The following is a 15652-nucleotide window of genomic DNA, read 5'->3' on the forward strand; positions in this document are numbered from 1 at the left end:
GATTTCAGCTATAGCTCACCAAAAGGGGGACAGTTCAGAGCTAGAGATCAATTCAGGTAACTGGTTGCTAGGACAAAAGTCACTTTAGAGGAATAAAACAAAATCCCAAGTCTCTGCCATGTATCATTCATAATGTCCAGCTTCCAATCAAAAATCACCACTCATGTTAACAGGAAAAAGTGACCCATAATACAAGTAGTCAATGGAAATCAACACCAAAATGATCACCGTGCTATAACTACCAGACAAGAGCTTTAAAGGAGCTGTTATAAATATATTCAAGGATTAAAAGGAAAGCATGCAGAAAGAAGAACAGACAGGTACTCTCTCTATCACAGAGATATAGAAACTATAAAGATTCTATAAAAGATCAAAGTGGAAATTCTAGAGCTAAAAAGCATAACAACAAATTAAAAATGTACTGGCTGGGCCTAACAGCAGATTGAAGATGTCAAAAAACAGTCATAAATTTAAGGGCAGATTAATAAAAATTATCAAATCTAAACATCAGAGAAAAAATGTTAAAGAAAAGCAATAGAGCCTCAAAGATCTGTGGAACAATATCAAGGAAGAATCCCAATTTTGCATAATTTAAGTTACAAACTGAAAGGAGAAAAAGAGCACAGAAAAAAGTACTTGAAAGAGCAACAGTCCAAAGCTTCCCAACTTAGGTGGGAACTGAGGCATGACACACAAAGATTTCAACGAACATAAAGCAAAATAAATACTTACTCTGCTAGAACTCAAAGAGAAAAATGTCAAGAGCAGCAAGAGATAAGAGGACACTATTTTCCTTTTTCTTTTCTTGCTTTTTTTTTTTTTTTTGATTATGGGTCTCACTTTATCACTCAGGCTGGATTGCAGTCGTGCGACCACAGTTCACTGCAGTCTCGAACTCTGGCTCAAATAATCCTCTCGCCTCAGTCTCCTGAGTAGCTGGGAATAACGGGTATGTGCCACCATGCCTGGCTCTTTTTTTTTTTTAAATTTTTATAGAGATGATGTCTCACTATGTTGCCTAAACTGTTCTCAAATTCCTAGGCTCAAGCAATCCGTCCACCTCAGCCTCCCAAAGTGCTGGAATTACAGGCATGAGCCACCATGCCTGGCCAGAAAAAAGGACACTTTACATATACGAGTCAACATAAATAACAGCCGACTTTTTGTGAGAAACAAAGAAGGTCAGAAGACAACAAAATGGAACCCTGAAAGTGGTAAAGGAAACAGGCCAGATGCGGTGGTTCATGATAATTGATCCAGGAAAGGAAAAAAGGACGACCACTAAAAATGGTAAAAATAGGCATTTATAAATGTCTTCAAAAGTTATGACTCTTTAAATAAAAAATTATAATACTGTATTTTCAGGTTTATGATGTAGTATATATGAAAAAAATGGCACAAGGATGAAAGCAAGTGAATGGAACTACACTGTTGCAAGATGATATATTTTTTGAAAATCCTCAATAGAGGAATTAAAATGTAATACTAAAAAATATTCAGTCAGCCCAAAGGAAAGAAAAAAAGAATTAACAGAAAAACAAAAACAGATGAGACAAATGAAAACAAACAGAAAAAAACAGAAATAAATCCAAACATATTAATCATTACATTACATGTAAGTGAACTAAACACAACAATTAAAAGGCAGAAACTATTAAACTGGGTACAAAAGCAGGAACCAAACATATGCCAACAAAAGCAAAAACATTTCATATGTAAAGACATAAAAGTTGAGAGTAAAAAATATAAACAAACTTACTCTACTAAGTAGTAAACATAAGAAGGCTAGAGTGGTTATATTAACATCACAGTAGCCCATAAGATATAGATTACTGTCAGAGACATCTCACAATGATAAAAGGGTTAACATATCATACAGACATAAATATTAAATGTATAACATTTCATCCTTAAAATGAAAAAGAAGACAAGCTTAAAAACATTAAACTTTCTCTTTAAGAAGTTCGAAAAACACAAGCAAATTGAACTCAAAAAAGTATAAGGGAGAAAATAATAAACAGTAGAAACCAATGAAAGAGAAAATCAAGCAAAAAAGAAAATTAGCAAAGTCAAAAACTGGTTTGAAAACATGAGTAAAATTAATAGGTCCCTAAGGCAAGACTGATCAAGGAGAAAAAAAAGAAAACAAATTACCAATATCATAAATGAAAGGAAATAACACTACAGATCTTATAGACATTAAAAGGATAATAAAAGAATGTTGTAAACAACTCTAACTTAATAATTTTGACAACTTAGATGAAATTATTAATAAGTTTCCTAAAATTTACAACTTATCCAGTGACAGAGATGAACTAAGAAATCTGAAGAGTCCTATATCCAAATTGAATCTGTTATCAAAAACCATCTCACAGAGAAAACTCTAAACTCTACCAGAGATTTTGCTGGTAAACTCTAACAAATATTTAAGGAAAAAGATAACTCCAATCTTAAACAAAATCTTTCAGAAAATAGAAGAGGAGGGAATACTTCACGGCTCATTTTTTTTTTAAAGCCAGAATAACCTTAATTCTAAAACTTGACAAAGACATAACAGGAAAAGAAAATTGCCTACAACAGTCTTCTTGAATATAGATGTGAAAAATCCCCAACAAAATGGTATCAAATTATGGAGAAGGGAATACTTTCACAGTAGAATGTCAACCAGAATCATCAATAGACACTAGTGCTAGTGGGTGAGAGTTTGATGAAGAAAAGCACTCTTACACAACCTCAAAGTAACTCTTCTTATTATTTCCAGAGAGAAAAAAATAGTACACTGGAGAAACTTTACAGTCCACTTCTAACTACTATGTCATCCAAATAAACATCACCAACGTTAGGACAAGCTGAAGTCTTGTGTCTCCTGCCACGGCACACAGAGAACACATTATCCCTAGGATATTCCTGATAGAAAGAGTCCAAATCCAATCATGAGAAAACATCAGACAAAGTCAAATTGGGAGACACTCTCCAAAGAAGCTGGCCAGTACTCTTCCAACATGTTAGTGTAGCAAAAGTAAAAGACTCAGGGATTGCCCAGATTAACGGAAACCAGCGACATGACAACTCAACGCAATGAGTTGGACCCTGTATGAATAACATCTACATATGAACTGTATCAGTGTGAAATTTCCTAACATTGGGCCAGGCATGGTGGTTCACGCCTATAATCCCAGCACTTTGGGAGGCCTAGGTGAAAGGGTTGCCTGAGCCCATGGGTTTGAGATCAGCCTGGGCAACTTTGTGAGACCTCATCTCTACAATAAACCGCCCCCCAAAAAAATTAGCTGGGCATGGTGGTGTGTGCCTGTAGTTCCAGCTACTTGGGAAGTTGAGGCAGAAGGATCGCCTGAGCCCAGCAGGTCGAGGTTGCGGTGGCCATGAGTATGCCACTGCCCTCCAGCCTAGGTGACAGAGTGAGATGCCAACTAAAAGAAAAAATCTTTTTTTCTGACTTTGATCATTTTACAAAGGGGACCAAAAAACCCTGGAATTTATTTAAAATTGTGTATTTATTTTTACATGTTTAAACTCCAGTCACTGTCAAAAGACTCTTCATTTGATGCAATACACCTATCAAGATGCTTTTTTCGTTGCTCATAACGATTTCTAAACTTGTCAATTTTGATGCCTTTTAGTGCTTCAACCATTTTTTGTTTCACCTCTTTAACATGGGCAAAATGTTTCCCTTTGATGACTTTTTTCATCCGGGGAAACAAAAAATTTGCTCGGGGTGAGAGCGGGTGAATTGGGAGGATAGGGCAGGGGAGTCATAATGTTTTTGGTCAAAAACTGCTGAACGCTCAGAGTAGTGGGCAGGTGCACTTGTAAATCACCCACCATGAAATAGACGAACATGTTGAAAGATTCAAAAAAAAAAAAAAAAATTCAACTGAAGCTGAACATAGCCTCTCACAACAACAGCCGGTGTACTGATGCTGATGGGTTCCTAGAATACTTACCTAGTGAGGAAGCCTGTACTACAAGGAGCCTGCCCTCCAAAAAATAATTCTGCTTTTTTGGGGTCTCCCCCTCACATTTTGGTTGTATAAAAGAGAATTTCCTTGTCTTTAGGATATACACACTGAAGTACTTAGCTGTAAAAAGATACAATGCCTCCAAAATAGTCTCAAATGCCTCCAAAATAGTCTCAAATGTCTCAGAAAAAAAAATGTCTCAGTACGTGTGCATATATTTGTGTGTGTGTGGTGAGAGATAGAGATAAAGATAGAGAAAGAGAGAGAGAGAGAATGAATATGATAAAATATATGGAGTTAAATATAAACTACTAAAGAAGCTGGACAGAAGGTATACAAGAGTTCATATTACTTTTTTTGCAACTTTTCTGTAAGTTTGAAATTGAAAGAAAATGAAAAGTTACCCAAAACAAAATTACCAACTCCCTCAAAAGAAAGAAAAAGAAAGGGAGGAAGGTAGAAATAATGAAGGAAGGGAGTGAGGGAAGGGAGGGGTGGAGGGAAGGGAGGGGTGGAGGCAGGGGTTGGGGGGAGAAGGGGGAGAAGAACTTTCTGCCTCTGAAGCCTCTTGCCCTCACTATATACACAGCACAGGCATTTTTCCAGGAGATAATAGTCGTGGGTTAGTAAGCCACCCATCATTCGATTTGGAATTTGCACACAAGTGACAAGAGAGGAAGGAAAACTAATTGGGGTGGGGGAGGGGGGAACTAGCCTGTAACACAAATAAGGAACAGGCTTGTGTCTTCAGAACTTAGAAGATTCATATCTCTGATATGACACTTAGCGGACAAAGTGACTACCATAATAAACGAGGACATGAGACTTCCGTATCCGGGGTAACAGGCCACTAAAGCGCTCCCAGGATCTCCATCCAGCCTCACCACTGGCCACACCACATGGCCTTATTACTACACAGTGAAAAACAAATCCAGAATCATTAGAAGTCAGCATACTGAGTGCCAAGAAACGGTCTTCCTGTGGCCCTGGGAACCACATTCATGGAATGACAATCTTCACTCAGTTGCTTGGAGCCAACCATTCTTTATGGCACATAACAACAACATTCTTGTTAAATAAATGCACAAATAAAAATGAGCTTAAAAATAGGAATGATGACAAAAAACGAGGAAGCCTTAATGTGAAAATGTGTGGAGAGAGAAAAATGGGCTCCCGACAATTAGTTATAATATCAGAATGCTAATGGCCTCCCTGCAAGCAAGAGGAATTCTAATTGGTCTCCAATGGCTTGTTTATCCCATCTAGATATAATTACAAGATACGGCTCTTGCTGTTTTTACCAATTCATTCACCCAACAACCAACATTTATTTAGTACTGACTCTGGGCCTGGCACTGTGCTGGGTGCTGATGATGCAAGAAATACTGCAGCCCTGTGTTTAAGAAGCAAATAGGGCCGAGTACAGTGGCTCAAGCCTGTAATCCCAGCACTTTGGGAGGCCGAGGTGAGGGAATTGCCTGAGTCCATAGGTTTGAGAACAGCCTGGGCAACTTGGCAAGACCTCATCTCTACAATAAATCAAAAAATTAGCCAGGCGTGGTAGCATGCGCCTGTAGTTCTGGCTACTTGGAAGGCTGAGGTGGAAGGATTGCCTGTCTGAGCCCAGCAGGTCGACGCTGGGATAGCCATAAACATGCCACTGCACTACAGTCTGGGTAACAGAGTGGGACTCCAACTCAAAAAAAAGAAGAAGAAGAAGCAAACAGGACTTCACAGATCAATTTCAAAGTGGCAGGAGACATATGAACCAACCCTTCTGACCACATAAATGGGAGAGTCATAATGCTGCTTGGGATATCTAGAAAGACTTCACAAAGACAAACGCATATACATGTAAGAAACCAGGAATCTGTGTACCTGGGTCCCAACCTAAAGGTTGTCCTGTGTCACTGAATTTTCAGAAACCCGGGACATGTCATTGGCTATCCTTGATTTTTCCAGTCTTGGATGCACTACTGTCAGCATCAGAACCAGCTGACTGCAAGTTTCAATGAGACTGAGAAGCCGTATGGACAGATGGACATTTTGTCTGTGTAGACACGCAGTTTCCTCGGAAATAAGCAGCAGTTTCTTCAAGGCAGCACTGCTCTGGGTAGGTGTGTGTTGTGTACGTGCAGTTGTAGCAATGTTAACACCATATGGCTGCAAAGGGGCCCCAAAACACAGGGGGGCATCGGAGTAGCCCAGTGCTTCTTTCCCATCTATCATACTTCCAGCTGACAGCTCCCTGAATCACCTCCTGACAAACACATGCTGGTGCCCGTGATGTCTGGGGGTTTACTCACAGACCCACTAAATCAGAACCCCGCCTGGGGAGCTCCACAAAGCACACATGCAACCTTCTCTTCTGTGAATCATGAAACTCACACTCCACCCATACTGACATTTCCTAGCTAAAAAGATGGCTCTATCTATGCCCCCTCCAGCTCTCGGGTGTCCCAGGATTGAGTCCCCTCCAAAGCCCCTTGTGGCCTCTGGGCTCTGGGGCAGGAATCACACCAAAGCACACATGGCCAGACAAGATACCCAACGTTCTGCTCCCATTGGGGCTCCATGGGAAAAGAAGCAGAGGCCTCCAGAAACACTTGGGAGACCATGAAAAGTGTTCAGCCTGGGCTGTGGGGGCTCAAGGTAGGGCAAGGGTCAAAGCCATGTCTATTCTTGCAGCCACAGTTGAAAGCGTATGCATTCAAGTGCCAATATCAGCATTTCATTTTGAATTAAAAAACACTATTTATGTGAACTAATTTGTTCTGCAAATGATTTGTGGAGACAGTTTTTGAAAGGCCTGCTATATTTTCCAAATATTTCTACCAAAAAAAAAAGGATATTGCTGACAAGAATGGGGTGTTTGAAAACAAAACAAAATGAAAATCATGCAAAAAAGCCCTTAACATTATTTTTCATGGTATCATCTGTCTTTGGGGATAAGATATCTAGATGTCAGTCACAGACTTGGAAACGCACCTAACCAACTTCCAAATGAAAAAGAAGAGCCAGTTGGCAAAGTTCACCATTCAGCTGTCAGACACCCCAACTAAATGGTATTACCCAGGTTCACTGTGCAAAATAAATTAAATTTCTTATAGAGAAACTTGAAATTTATAAAAGAACCCTGGAGATTTTGAATTTTAATAATCAATTATTCTTCAACCTGATTCATCTTATAAACATATGGAATATACAAAAAATTAAATTAGTTTAAAAAACCAGACCTTTAATGCGTAGTGAAGAAAACTTTTACACAAATGAAGAATAACTACCAAATGTTCTGAGGCTGTAATAGTTTTTTAGCTCCACGGAGTATGATATTTCTGCACTTTCAAAAAGAAAAGAATTCCTTTCTCTTACAGTGTTCTTTTCCAAACAAGAAAACAACTCTCTTTTATAACTTTTGTTGTACTTCTAATTAATGCTCATGATTTTAAAAGTTCTTTATGTACAAGTGTTTACTAAAATGCTGGAACACTCCTGGAGCTATTTACTTGTGTGATGCAGACAGAAAGGGCCATGCCACACAGCATCATGTACATGAGTCAGTAAGGAGTGGTGGCTGGAGAACACAAGATGGCCCATGATGGCCTCCCTGAAGCCACAAAGTAAAAGGTAGGAGGACAAATGGGCATCCTGGTCTGAGAAGCAGAAAAGCCAGCACCAGCTCATCCACCATGGGTGTGAACAAGGGCTCCAGAAATAAGAAGAAAGTCTTGGTTGTGCAGTGACTGAACGATGGCTGCAGAATCTTACAGACCAAGGACACCATCCTATTAAGCAGAAGATGTTTTCCCTGCACGTCTTTAACTGGCATGAGCACAAACACTATGCATTTCCCAAATATCTGCAGGCGTTTTGACTATGCCTGCATTGGCCAGACCTGTAAGCGATTCTTCCTTGCTTACCACCTACCTTAGTCCCCTCCTCATCTATAAAATAGACATACATGTCTATTAAATTTTTTTTCTAAATTGTCCAAGTACCACCTAAAATTTTCTCCCATACCATACGAGTTTCCTTATTTTAAGAAACAAGGCCCAGGAAACAAGCAGGTCCAGGGAATGGCCCACGAACCCCAGCATCTTGGCCAGCAGAGTCCATTCCAGCAGCCTGGTCACGCTCACACCACTCTGGCTCCCTGGGCTTGCACCTTAAGGCAACTAGTGCTACAAGGAGGCTCACTTCTGAAACACACTCAGAGCAGGGCTGGGAGCTTCCCCTGACTGAGGTCAAGACACTGGCTGCTTTGCTCATGGGAACAGTGCTGGCCAAAATGGAACGTGTGTGTAACCTTTCAGTTACACACAAGTCGATGTATAGGATAGTCCCTGCAGGTGCTGGGCAGTCATTCCCAACAGACTCATGCTCACGGCTTCAGCCTTGTAGTCATCATCGCTGTCCGGGGCAGAGAGCTCCAGCAGAATTGGAGACACTTTATTTTCAATATCAAGTTGGAAAATTAGACCTTGTTCCAGAAGAACCAAGAGCACTTCCTGGCTTGGTTTTCTAACCTAGAAGGGGAAAAGACAGGCAGTGAAAATCACAAGTAGGAGTGCCCCAGGGCCAAGCTCATGCCCTGAGCAGAGCTGCCCAGTTGCTCCCCATCACCTACAAGCGGAGACTACGGTGGGTCTCCTTGCTCCCGCTGCCTCCTCATCCAGAGGCTACCTCTGCCATCCCTCGGCTTCCACCCCAGAAGCCCCTCTGCTCCCTGCACACTGTTCAAGCAGGGCCCGTGCTCTACAACTATACCCAGCACTTTCCCTCTAGAGCTAGTAACCCAGATCTCGGCATATACAGGCAGACAAACAGACGTGCACTTTCTCTGTATAGTTCCATAACTGCCACCTGCCTCCCTGCTGTGAAAGGTGAATCAGAGGGCGACTACCCCGTTGGACAGGCCTTCTGTCCTCCAGGGCATCCTTAGGACCTGGCAGCATGCGGCACGGGATTTGCATTCTATGATATCTTGTGGAACAAAGGGAGGACTAAGCTCCTGTTCCCCACTGTGGGCGAGGGATCCGAAGGTGCTGGGCCCTTCCCACTGCCTGACATGCCACGGCTGGATGTAAAGGGACATACGGTTGGGGGAGAGGGCAAGGAGGAGCAGCTGACAAGCTGGGACACTCCCACAGCAAAGAAAGACTCCGCGGTCTCCAGAAGAAGAGGCCTAAGAGCTCCTGCACTCTGCAGTCCACAGGGGTAGTAAGCAAGCACTGGGACTCAAGGGATTCGGAGGGATTGAAGAGACACTGTAGGGAGATGAGAGCACCAGACGCCAATGCAGACAACAAGGAATGAGATACACAACTTATCACAGTGCTGGAAAGGCAGGAGGGTAGTCATGGGAGCCAAGAGTGTGCTCACGGAGTCACCATGACCAGTGGACAGCAGGCTGTATAACAGCATAGCCTGACACAAGCGCTTCTGATTGGGCAGCATTTCAGGAAGATCATCCTGACAGCATTGTTCTCAGGTAACTGGAGATGTGTAAGACTGAGAGCAGGAAAGGCAGCGAGGAGGAGGCCTAGGTAGGAGGAGGAGGCCCAGGCAGGAGGAGGAGGCCTAGGCCAGCTGCCCACAATGAGGAGAGATGATGCCCACCAATCATGAGCCCGAGCACAGACTTCAGTTCTGACCAGGAGGAGCAAAAGTTCATGAAAACTCCGCCTGTGTGTCCAGTGTGTGCCCGGAGCTGGGGACAGGAGAGGGTCACAGACAAGGAGTGCCAACCCGCCCAGCTGCACAGCACCATGCAAGGTCAGGCACCGAGGGTGCAGAGGGCAGCAGGGATGGGAAGTCATACGAGGCAAGCGGAGGCAAGGTCCAAGCGGTGCACATGGTATCAGATAGATGTCAAAAGGTAGTTGGAAGCCTGCCAGGGTGGAGGGTTGAATGGTGGCCCCAAAAGATTTGTCTACATCAAATTTCTGAAATCTGTGAATGCGACCTTTTTTGGCAAAAGGGTCTTTGCAGATGTGACTAAATTAAGGGTCTTGAGATCATCCAGGATTAACTGGGTAGGCCCAAAATGCAATCACAAGTGTCTATAAGAGAAAGACAGTAGGAAGAAACCCTGATAGCAGAGGAAAGAGGCTGCAGGTAGAGGCAGAGATTCAAGTGAGGGGGCTACAAGCCAAAGAAGCTGGCAACCACCAGAAACTGAAGTAACAAGAAAGATTCTCTCCCAGAGCAGCCAGAGGAATCCAGCCCCAACAATACCTTGGCATTAGACTTCAAGCCTCCAGAACTGTGAGAAGATAAATGTGTATTGTTTTAAGCCATGCAGTTATAGCACTTTGTTATAGCAGCTCCAGGACATGAATCCACTGAGCAGGGAAAGGAAAGAAAACGGGCCTTCCAGCTTCAGAAAACAGCATGACTGAACATGCAAAGTGGTGAACTCTGGGGCCAACCACCCTGGAGAAGTATGACAAGTTCCAGGTGGCAGCGCAGGAGACTGAAGGGTGAGCAGAGGTCAGACTGAGAAAAGACTTCTGGCATCCATTCCAAGTACAGTGAGAAGCCACTAAGAGTTTAACAACAGAGGAGTGACAAGATCATACTTGGTTACACTTGGTTCAGTGAGGGTGACAATCTGGAATCCTAAAGTGGCTCCAGAAGCTGAGAGTACAGTGGGAAGGCTCCTGGACAGAGACACTGCAGGCTTTAATGGGTGCGAGGACAGGGGCAGGCATGAGAAACACTGCCCAAGAGAGCTGAGAGTGACCGTACAGGATGATGGCAGAAACCAAAGCTGACTCAGGCATCTGTGCCCAGGTCACCAAACTGAGAAAGCAGAAGGAGAAGCAAGACAGAGGCAAAGAGTACAGGACTGGGTACCAGAGGTTTTGGATCTAGTGACTTGGTTGACACTAGGAGAGCCATCCAGCAGGCGCAGCCATGGAGGCAATGACTCATGAACCCAAGACCTGTGCAGAGACAGCAATCTGGGGTTCGCTTGAGTGCAGATTCTCTGCAGGCCCATGACAGCAGATGAGGCCACAAAGGAACCTTGGTACTATGAGAAAAAGACCAAAGACAATACCCTGGAGAACACCAACCCTGAGGGGCAGGAGAGGACAGGAGCTAGTGATAGAGACTGGGGAAGATATAGGCAAGGAGCAGGGGAAGCAGCAGGGAGCAGACCCAGGAGCTTGAGAGGACACTGCAGTGGGGATGGGCTCTGGCTACGGAATTTGTATGCTGTGCCCCAATCAGTATTTTGCAAAGGTCTAAGTCATTGCCAAAGCACTTAGGCAAGTGACTTGGACTCTATGAGCCTCAGTTTCCTTATTCCTAAGACTAGTTGACAGTAGGACTTATCTCATAGGTCTGTCATGGGGATGAAAGGACTTACTATGCCTTTAGGGCTTAGACCAATGTGCCTGTGAATGCTGGCTACCGTTGTTATTAATACCATTATTATGAGAAGCCAGGGAAGAAAGCCAGTCCAGAGTTCCAGGAGGAGCAAAGGATGTGTCCGGTAACCTCTGTGTCCCACTGTCTGGGGTGGAGCAATGTTAAAGGCTGTGCCTCAGTACATGAAATAGTTGAGGGCTTGCAGTGAGCTAGCACTCCAGCATATTCCTGTGTTGAAGAATGGTGGGACTAGAGAGGAGGGGTTGCCCTTGAGGAGTTATGTATTTACAAGGAAAACAAAAGGAGACGTGGTCTGCAGCTAACTGGATGTAGGAGTTGAGAGAAGGGATTCTGTCCACTTGGATGGCTCTGGGGAACCATCAAGGAGACAGTGGTTTCCTTCTCCATGAAGGGTAAGAAGATGGAAGGCCGCTATAGCCTGTATGATTCCGAAGGCAAGGTCACTTGCTCATGCAAGGCAGGGCGAGGGGAGGCAGCCCGATGAATGTGGCAAAGGTCTAAGAGCTGCCAGGGGTAATGTGAAAGGCAACTGATGAGGGACGTGGGAAAGGGCTGCCAGTAGCTGCACACGACTGGAGCCCATAAATCTGCAGTGGCACCAATCAATGCACAACAGGCCTCCCGCCACCGAGCTCAGCTACCAGCAGCAGAGGAGGCGGGGGGCTGGGCAGGAAGAGCCAGCACGGTGGAAGCACTGCCAAAGGACAAAAAACGGGGGGTGATGGGAGGGCCGGGCCTGAAAGGGTGGCATAAGAGAGGGCACAGCTGAGGAAGCACCAGAAGTAAACGAAGACAGTGGGGGTTATGCAGTCTGACCCCTGCAGGAGGGCCCAGGTTGGAGGAGCAGGAGACAGGACAGGCTGTGGTCAGAGCAGATGGCCATCTTTGGAGGTATGAGGGGGCAGTGGTTATGGAGACTCCAGAGGCTGGGAACATGGATGTGAGTGTGGGGGGAGGCTGGGTTGGATGCTGGGGTGCAGATGCAGCTTGGCCTGCTGGTAGATACAAATCTTCAGCAAATAGACCAGGTGTCAGGCACCACACTAGATCCTGGGGTCAACCTGCCTCTACCCTTCTGGGATAGAATACATGGCAATGCTATATGACAAAGACCAAGAATATGCCAAATCCCAAACCCAGTATAATCTTATTTTCAGGAGTGGATCCAAGGGAAAAAGAAAAGTCAGAACAAAACTCTATCCTTCAAGATGCTCTCTGCATGTATGGTACAAAAAAAGCTGAAAGAAATCTAAGCATTCTGCAAAATTAAAAATGTCTGCAGTGTGTAGATGAGCTTTCTGAGGGCAGGAAAAGTCGTCCTCTCTCCCCAGGCAAGAAGCATTGTGCTCAGCTCATAAAAAGCACTCAGAACCTGTCAGAACAAATGAATGAATGGAAGAAACCATATCGCACTATGATTAGACCTATATGGAAAAAAAGTAAGCACCCAGAGAGGAAAATGCAAAAATGATCAAAACAGTGACTGTTAGGAAAATGGAAATAGGATGACTTTTTCCTTATTTGAAAACACTATTTAGTCCTGTCACACTGTTTAACAGTTAAAAATGAGTGTTTGCTCTTTTTAAGATGCCTGGATCAAGGGAGAAATACAAGCTGCAGTTTTAGAATTTCTTGAACATAATAATAATGAAAACATGGGGGAAAAACTGGTAGATCACTAAAAATTCAATACTTTTATCCCCAAAATACACTGGCACAAAGAGAAATGATGCAAGGCTATTCACTGCAGCAACCTGCAAGTGGCAAGAGACAAGAAAACACCTGAATGTGCTCTGTCCCCATGGGGGCACTCCCTACCCCACAGGAAAGGAGTCAGGTTGATCTGTAGGGGCTGCTGTGCCAGGGTGCTAGGGTACCACAGAGAACAGGCACAGAGCAGCTGGAGGGTGGCACCTTGCATTTGAGGCAGGGACACTGGGCACAGAACACAGGACATCATTGAGAGCCGTTGACTTGTACATGTGTGTGTTTTAAGTTAAGAATAAAGCAAAACCTAAGCAAGATGGCTACCCACAGGGCAGGGAGCGATGGTGGGGGATGGAGACAGAAGTCAGACTTCTCTGAATGGACTTTGTTTCAGTTTTGACTTTGGAATCAAGTAAGCATTTTAAATCAAAATGTAAAACCTAAAGCAATTCCTCAAAACAAAAAGCAAATGAGCGTAACTGTGTACCAAGTTGGTGGCTTCACCCCAGAAAGGGATCAATGCAAGTGACTTTAAAACCCAGGGACAAGAGCACGACTGGGGACCTCTGGCGGGATGTGGCCCCAAATCAACAGGAAATGCAAAGAAGTCTCAAGGGCCATTCTGTAATCCTGTCATATTGTTAGTAATAATATTGGGATTTTTATGTTAGATACAGACACATTAATGTCATTAAGAAGCAAGATTTGTATGGTGTAAGTGAAAAAAGATACAAATATAAAACCAAAATGTTAAGTAAAAGCCCTATAGTTCTAAATTTGAGTTAGAAATATCAATATAAATTAATGAGGAACTTTTATTTGTAAAAAGTTACTCTGTCACTGGTAGCAATGAACACCCCCAGCACCCACATTCTGATTTCTTCTCATCACTTTATCAGGGAACCCAGGCTCCTTAGAGAACTGGTCAAGTCCAGGTACAAGTGTGCTATCATGGTCTCCCGTATTACACCAAAAAGATTCTGAGTCAACTGAGTTCCCACTGGTCAAAGCTGGGACAATTTGATCATCAAAAAGGACAATGACTACAATGAATTGAAACACACAGACTATGTTAAAACCTAGGAGTTCATAATAATACTCAAAACAAAGTAATTTTAAAGACCTAATTGGTAATCTTTCTTAATTTCCCAAATGTAGGAAAGTCTATAGAACCAATGGCCTGGTTTCTTCAACAAATAGCAAGAAGAAAAAAAGGGGAAGAAGAGCATTATAGATCTCTAAAGATTTAAGAGTCATATCAACCAAATCAGGTCAATGGGTGAACCTTGCTTGTATCTAGCTTGAAGAGCCTATCTGCAAAAAACATATTTATGAGAAAACTGAGAAAATCTGATCAATGACTAGATATTCAATAATATTAAGTAGCTATTGATAATTTTTATACTTGCAAAAATAATATTGGCATTATTTTTTAAAGGGTCTTTATTTCTTAGAGGACAATACTAAATAGTATTTATAGTTGAAATGATATGGTGTCTGGGAGTTGCTTGTTATCTGGGTTGAAGTTTATCTGGGTAAGATAAATGAAAAAATATGGGTCAAATGTTAGTGATGGGATGGGCATGGTGGCTCATGCCTATAATCCTAGCACTTTGGGAGGCCAAGAGGGGAGGACTGTTCAAGTCCCAGAGTTCAAGACCAGCCTGGGCAACATAGTAAGACCTCATCTCTACATAAAGTCAAAATATTGCCCAGGCATGGTGGTGCATGCCTATAGTCCAAGCTGCTTGGGAGGCTGAGGTGGGAGGATCATCTGAGTCCAGGAGGTCGAGACTGCAGTGGGTCGCAATAATACCACTGTACTCCAGCCAGGGTGACAGAAAGACCTCAACTCAAAAAAAAAGTCAATGATGGCTGAAGCTGAGAAGCACAGAGGCATTTATTCTAATCTTGTCTCCAATGCTATGTGTGTTTGAAATTTTCTATAATAAAAAATGAAAGAGAAAAAGAGACATCTTATGATTAAAAAGGAGTGCTGTCTGTCTTCCTACACAATTAGAGGAACTGGGCATACAGAAACCTTTTGTTCTTGAATCACTTAACTCTAAGAAGTGGTTTTTTTGAATTATGAATATTGGCTGAAATAAGACTAAAGAGAATTTTCTAGAGAGATCTTAAGGTTATAATTTTTCAAACCTGGTTGTTCGAATCTGTGAGGTTTCGCACCACAATAGGTATGAGATATTCAGAGAACACCACTGGAAAATTGGATCTGTTTTCTGGTAAAAAAAAAAAAACAGCAACAGGAGGAATCTGTTCTACCAGCTCAGTCCGCACTGTGGGCTCTGCCACAGTAAAAAAAAAAAAAAAAAAAAAAAGAATTATATTAAGAATAAGCCAAGCATCATATACAGCACATACTGATAGTTTCTAGCTTTTCTTACTAAAATACTTCATCAAGGAAATTAGACAAATGCAGTTTAAAAATCATTTCCCATTTAGAGTATTTATGCTACAGACAGGCTTAAAAAGTTAATAAGCTATAAGGCAATATAAAAACATAAAAGGAAGAGAGAATGACAACTCTATTATAGCAAGCCATATAT

General features: G+C 42.8%; 1 protein-coding gene across 1 annotated transcript in view; it reads right to left on the minus strand.

Annotated features, from left to right (window-relative positions):
- Positions 1–15652, minus strand: part of LOC103276575 (serine/threonine-protein phosphatase 4 regulatory subunit 1-like) — a 79642-nt gene that overhangs the window by 21853 nt on the left and 42137 nt on the right. The window contains 2 exon segments of the mRNA XM_021706963.1: positions 8366–8506; positions 15243–15391. Of these exon segments, the coding sequence (XP_021562638.1) occupies positions 8366–8506; positions 15243–15391 (290 nt within the window).

This window comes from Carlito syrichta, unplaced genomic scaffold (genome assembly GCF_000164805.1).
Source record: "Carlito syrichta isolate Samal-C Ts95f unplaced genomic scaffold, Tarsius_syrichta-2.0.1 Scaffold316251, whole genome shotgun sequence".
NCBI lineage: Eukaryota > Metazoa > Chordata > Mammalia > Primates > Tarsiidae > Carlito > Carlito syrichta.